Raw genomic sequence first — 6,782 nt, 5'->3', positions numbered from 1 at the left:
GTCGGGCAGGTTGCATCCTCTTTTTTTTTTATAAAGTTTGACTTTTTTTTTTTTCGTGGTATGTATTTCTGCATGAACATGGTATTTAGTAGATTAAGGATTTCTGTTTTAACCAGTTGATGGGTTGTTTTTACTTTCATAGTAGGTTTTGGATAAATTTTCCATGAAAATTAGACTACTTGCATCAAATTACACCAACCACGGACATGGATTTAACGTCAGTAACCTCTGGACATCCTCTCTTACCAAAGTACATAAAATAAATGAGGACATCATACAACACACACATGTAGAAAGAAACAAGTACAATGCAAGCATCTTTATCACATGCTAACCAATAAAATGACACTTCACGGTTAACAATTTTGATTTTCACCTGAAAAATGCCTTAGTATAGAAGCCAAAACATTGTTCAACTCTAGAAACATGCTGAAGCACTCCATTAAAGCCAAAAACTCAATTAAGAACTTTACATTCTGTAATCCAGATAGCTCAAAGATGAGTAAAACTCTTCATCAACAGCGAAGTACAACAGACAGAGTATAATAGAAATGCTGTTATATGCTCTTCTCACTGAAACCTTGTGTTATTTAACCAAAGAAGAACGTATCAAAAAATATTATCAATATTATTTTGATGTAACATCACACCTAACAAAAAGTTGTTATAAAAGATGACTTTTAAAACAAAACAAATATCTTTAAAAGTTTTGTTGCTTATTTCTGTAGGATTATGAGCAGTAATACCTTACACAATATCAATACTTCTAAATAATGTAAATTAATTAAGACATCCGATGAAACTTACAGGATCTAACATGAACCCATTTACTCCATTTCCTGTAGAGAGTACGACCATTGTTGCACTGCCATACAGAGCATAACCAGCAGCAACAATGTTCTTCCCTTTCTGCAGACCATCTTGTAATGTAGGTGCACCTTCAGTCACCTGTAAAATTATAAAGGACCACACATAACCAAAATGTCCTGAACACCTGGCTCTACACATTTCTGCTATACTATACTCTACACTGTTAGAGTTAACATTAATACTTGGAAAGTGTTCGATATTGTACAAGAAAATATTAAAAAAAGCAATACTCTACACTGTTAGAGTTAACATTAATATTTGGAAACTGTTCGATATTGTACATGAAAATATTAAAAAAAGCAATACTACATCTAGAAAACAATCACATTTAATGTCCTTGATCAGGAAACATTAGGTGAAAAGGGGGAATGGTTACGAGGCCGGAATGACAGTAATTTGAGCTCAGACTAACAGAAGTTTAACAAATAATAAAGTTAACAAAGATGAAGAATATCCATAAATAGCTAAGAAAGTACATTTCTGGGATCTCAATACACATGCAGTTTCTGACTAGCCTTCAGACTACAAACCTACACCTTTATAGTGATACACAACAGAGAGGGGGGGAGAGAATATTCTTAGGTGGAGTCTGGCTTACATGAGGCTGGGCCTGGAAGTTATAAGAATCCGGTGTGAGTTTAGAATATATAAATATAAATATATGCTCCATATTAATATTATTTTACTGTTTTCACCTTTTTATAAATAGCAAAGATGGATCCAATAGAGACCAGACAGTCTATGTTTGATGACCCATCCAATGGGTCAAAACAGACAATATATTTGCCTTGTTTGTCTGTCTCAACCTCAATAACTGTTTCATTCTCTTCAGAGATCAGTAAACAAGTTGTATATGAAGACCTTAGCATGTTGATAAAAAGATCATTGGAAAGGACATCTAATTTTTTCACTTCCTCTCCTTGAATGTTTGTTTCTCCAGCAATGCCAAACCTATGAATAAAACACAGGTATAAGTAGGTTTGAGCTAAAAGTGTACTTATTACAAAACATTAGCACAGACTACAAAACACGAGTCCACTGTAACACAATACTCCATACAAGTATACATTACCTCTTTAGCTAGTATAAGAAAAATATATTTTTTTCTTTTTGTCAATAAAAAAATTAATTATTCACCCAAATGAAAGAATAAAGAACCAGAAAGAAAATCTAACTTTATAAATTATCCCAAAAAATCTACTTAACAATAACTCTTTGATTAACTATAACTGGTCTAACTGTAAGCTCTAATTGAGTTTCGTAACAACATCCAACCTAAAACTCCATCCACATTCTCAAACATCTGGCTTATCAGTTTTCTGCCAAATTACGAGATTACAGTTCAAGTGGAATGATCATAGACTATTGAAAAAAACATCTGATAAACTTATTTACAATAAGTAACAGACTGATTTAGATATGGTCATAGATATCATGACCTCAGCACCACCCAGTGCCAGGCTTTTTTTTTGGCATCATGAGAGTAATGTTAGGACTAATTATAATGAGGTTTGATTTTGCATTAATAATAAAAAACTCAAGACAAATCAAGTAATTGACAGAGGAAAAAGAATGTAAAATATAGTAATAATAATAATTAACATAAAATGAAAGAAAGTCATCTCAAACACTGTGATTGGTTGAGATCCAACCAATCACAGTGTCACACTGGCATTAATGCAGACCTAAGTAATAACAATAATTAACAAGAAATGAAAGAAAAACCATCTCAAACACTGTGATTGGTTGAATGTCAACCAATCACAGTGTCACACTGGCATTAATGCATATAAAAGTACAGGCAGTCCTACTACTATGAGCAGTAGTGTGTTGATCCACTTGTGGCTCCCAGGACTGAAAAGTTACATGATCAGGTTTCGGTTAGTATAATACTGGGAATATTGAACAATCACTCATTCATAGAAAATGAGTGAATTACTCTGTTTAAAGCAGATACAAAATATTAATGCACTGTACAATTTATTCTCCGTGCCTTTGTATTTTCTGCAATAATGTAATTTACTACTGATAAATTGAACATTTTGAACTTACTTACATGACTCGTGGCCGCTTATCACCTGCGAGCATTTCTACAATTATTTTCAATAATATAAATTCAAAAACTTCAATCAACTTTTTGAGTTTTTAAAAGCATATACAAACAATTGTGGTTTATTTTGAAAAGAGAATGGACTGATAAAATATAATAAAAAAACAAGATAAGAAGGAACGTATGCTATCATGTGAAGTTTTCTCTAATGATATTAATAAAGGAAAAAAAAAACAGTCCTAGTTCCAGTATAAGTACTAACTGTTATGTAATACATTATTTTGTTTTGAATAAAGCGTATGAGAACTGTATTTTTACTAACTATCATATAATTTTACTTTCATTTCAGAACCCTATTTCATTTTGATGTGAATTTAACAAATCAGTTTCAGTCTCAAACAAATGTTTGAAATAGTGACAATTCATGCACAAAGCACTTAAGATTTACTGATGCAATGGTCTCTTTCATTTTAAAAAAACTTTTATTAGCTTTGTGATAAGAAATTTTATCATTTTAAAGAATGCTCGAGCAATAATTTATGATAATTGTATACTTTGTGAAGTATGGAACTAGTATAAAATATCCATAGCAACTTACAAATGAGCCATGCCAGCCTTTCTCACAGCAGAAGAAATAGCTTTGACACACGTCAGGATTGAGTTTAGCAGCTGCGTTAGCTCACCAGTTGCATACGGTATCTTTCTCTGTTCAGTCAAAACAAAACGAGTCATTGTAACAAAGTTGGTATCAAGTTGTCCAGTGCTGGCCATGGTTGGTTCTAAAAATCTATACAGATTCAGAAAATTAATTAATAAACCTTAGTTTTCTTTGACCATTTTAATAACAGATAAAAAGTTTAATCTATTGGTAGACAATAGTGTAGAACAAACATATTTTTACATTACTAAAATAGTGGTTTTTCTTTTAGTAAAAATAAATTTTATTTCTGTGGAATATATTTTAACAATAACCTTATGTTACTATAATTTTCCATGAATTATTAACCCTTCTAAAGTGAGTGGCTTCTTTCCAAGACTCTCCGATGTTGTGGAGAAAACAATACAAACAAACAATGTTTCCTTTTCAAGTTTTATACTGAACCATCTTCAGATTTATAATTTTTTTATTTGTGAAATACTATGGTAATAGTACGCAGATATCTCTTCGATGTAATAAGATGAGGTTATACTTAAGTCATTTATACATTATTACTATACCAGAAACTGTACTAGGATATTAACTATATACTGTCTTTACCAAATACTATTTTAATACAACCACAAGAAGATCCTTTACTAGGCCTAACACTTAACAGAAAAACTGGAAAGTCATGTGGCCTACTGCTACTACCTTTGCAACGTGAACTATGAAGATGTTAATTTAAGACGACTTTGGCATCAATATATAGAAAAAAAAATATGTGCGGAACGTCAACACTGTTGCCATAGGTGACATAATTAATAAAATTTTCTGTGTCGTATGTTATGACAATAATAATTACTAAACATTACAAACTGTATACATCGCACAGAAATAAAATTATCATTTCATACATATATTTAGAAATAGAATAAAAATGAGAAGGCGTGACACCTACTTACACTGTTACAGTTATGCAAGTTTTGTAGTGTCTGTATAGTAGTAAAAACTAAAACAGATCACTGTCAGTTACTGGGTTATTAAATTCTTATTTGGTTTTGACGGTTTAACTTCTAATCCACAAACTTCGAGATAGAAAATAAATTAAAATTATTTCTCTACAAGCAAAACAGCAAAATAAAGTTATCTACAGACAAAAGCATAATAATTAGTAATGCAGGATTATTTGTTATCGGAAAGATAAATCAATATTTATTACATAATGACGGGAAAATTTGGAGAAATTTATGAGTTATATGCAGGAATTTCCCTTTACAAAAAATATAAGTTATATAACACTCTTACAGAAAAGCCAAACGGTGAACTTGCTGTTTTGAAGGTCGTATTATATATACAAAAGAAAGAAAGAAAAGAAAAACGGCCGATAGATGGCAATTATAAGAAAAGTAGTAGCTAAACCATCGTGTTTGTCTGTATGTAAGAATGGAATTATGTTTCAAAGTGCAGCCTTTGTTATTTTCAAATAATAATCATATAAAATTAATACTTTAGTTATTTCCACTTATATATCCGTAGTTATTCTATATGTTTGTTCGTTAAAATATAAGCATCTTAATTGAAAGTTATTTTGTATTTAAATAAAATGAAGATGTGCAAATGTAATAGTGATATGCTACATAAACTTACGAGGTTTCATTTTATTTTTATCGCTTTTACATTTAGAGGTCCCCCAGTGGCAGAGCTGATATGTCTGCGGATTTACAATGCTAGAAACCGGGTTTCGATACCCGTGATGGGCAGAGCACAACAAGACCATTGTGCAGCTTTGTGCTTAGCTGCAAACAAACAATACATTTAGAGAAATTTGTATTTCTTATATACAAATATCGTAGAAAGGACATTTCTCTAAAATACATATTCACATTAAAATATTTCTTATAAACTTGTGCTCTATTTGCCTTTTAACAAATGTTGGTGTTGTTTCATTGGCGTGAAGCTATATTGTAACAAAATTAAGTTCCATAAATTAATAAAATAGTTCTTGGATGTGTCTTATTATCAGTATATTTGAAATTTCTTAATTAAAATGATGACTTATGAGTTGTGATAATCATCGTATTTAATTTCTTATTCATTATTATCGTGAACCACGATAGTGGTTCATAATAGCGATCGCAAATAATTGCACAAAACCCTAATAGAGCGTTCGGGCAAAAAGTACCTTAAACAGTAAAGATTCAGTTCAAACAACACTTTAAAGACTTTGCTATTGATTGATGGAGTTGTACACATAAAAATGCACAAGAAAGCACACATGCCATCCCTACATCATTTTACATTTACGAAACATTTTTCATTACTTGTAGAAATAGCGTTAAGAAGGCAGGACTGTCATCATCCACGGTATTTCATATACTATGACTATAGCAAGCCAAACTTAATTACAGATATTAGACCTTTCACCTATATTTCTTCAAATATGCATTATTAATATGAGTAAAGTAAGTCTAGATCAAGTATAGACGATATCAACCACGGTTTTCATATACATATTATTTCTATCAGTAAAGTAAGTGTTGCGTCAGCGCGTCACATGACTAGTGTGACGCCACGTTTCTAGAACTATCCCGTACCTTGGCGAATGCTCTAGTATTTACTAGATATAGGGTAGTCTGGTATATAAAAGAGGGTGACAACGTGACGCGAGAATAATGTAATGTGTGTGTGAAGATAGTGAGTAATTGAACTGCAGTCAGAAGTATTATTGACGTTCGTTGATATAGCGTTTGTTTTAGCGCGATTGTTGAAAATAAGTGTATCGTAAAGTTGTATTCGGAAAGAATAAACCAGTTTTATTAAGAACTTGTGTCGCTAAAGTTTCGTCGGAACGAAGTTACGGGAAGTTAATTAACAAACGGAGACGTAACATAAGCATAAATTAACCATGGACGTTAGGCCTGTCACCTATAGTGCTTCATATGTTTCTTATAAATATAAGTAAAGTAAGTCTAGATCAAACATATACGATATTACCTACGATTTTCATATGCATATCATCAATATCAACAGTTTCATGATGTTAGATAAACACATAGGTCCAAGACGTCCTGATAGAAATGAATAAAAACGCTATAACCCGAGGGCTTTCGAAAGGTGAACCTTTCTTCCTCAGGGGCAAACTGGGAAATATTTAGTATAGGCGTTAGGCCTATCACCTATAGTTCTTCATATATAAATATTTTAAACATGAGTAAAGTGACT

General features: G+C 31.6%; 1 protein-coding gene across 7 annotated transcripts in view; it reads right to left on the bottom strand.

Moving 5' to 3' along the window:
• The window catches only part of LOC106469317 (fructose-1,6-bisphosphatase 1-like), a 13,849-nt gene that overhangs the window by 6,103 nt on the left and 964 nt on the right, over positions 1-6,782 (bottom strand). Inside the window, exons 1-4 of one of the 7 annotated variants that reach the window (XM_013929807.2) lie at positions 4,866-4,914; positions 3,519-3,707; positions 1,566-1,821; positions 808-948 (exon numbers count right to left, since the gene is read on the bottom strand). In XM_013929807.2, coding sequence (XP_013785261.1) covers positions 808-948; positions 1,566-1,821; positions 3,519-3,691 — 570 coding nt within the window. In that variant the 5' untranslated portion in view covers positions 3,692-3,707; positions 4,866-4,914. Of the gene's footprint in view, positions 1-807; positions 949-1,565; positions 1,822-3,518; positions 3,708-3,892; positions 4,111-4,178; positions 4,198-4,271; positions 4,290-4,522; positions 4,708-4,865; positions 4,915-6,782 lie in introns of those variants that run through there. The other 6 variants (XM_022397804.1, XM_022397807.1, XM_022397806.1 and 3 more) reach the window with 6 other exon arrangements.

Source organism: Limulus polyphemus, unplaced genomic scaffold (assembly GCF_000517525.1).
Source record: "Limulus polyphemus unplaced genomic scaffold, Limulus_polyphemus-2.1.2 Scaffold3421, whole genome shotgun sequence".
In the NCBI taxonomy this organism is placed as follows: Eukaryota; Metazoa; Arthropoda; class Merostomata; order Xiphosura; family Limulidae; genus Limulus; species Limulus polyphemus.
This window is presented reverse-complemented; position numbering and strand designations above follow the sequence as displayed.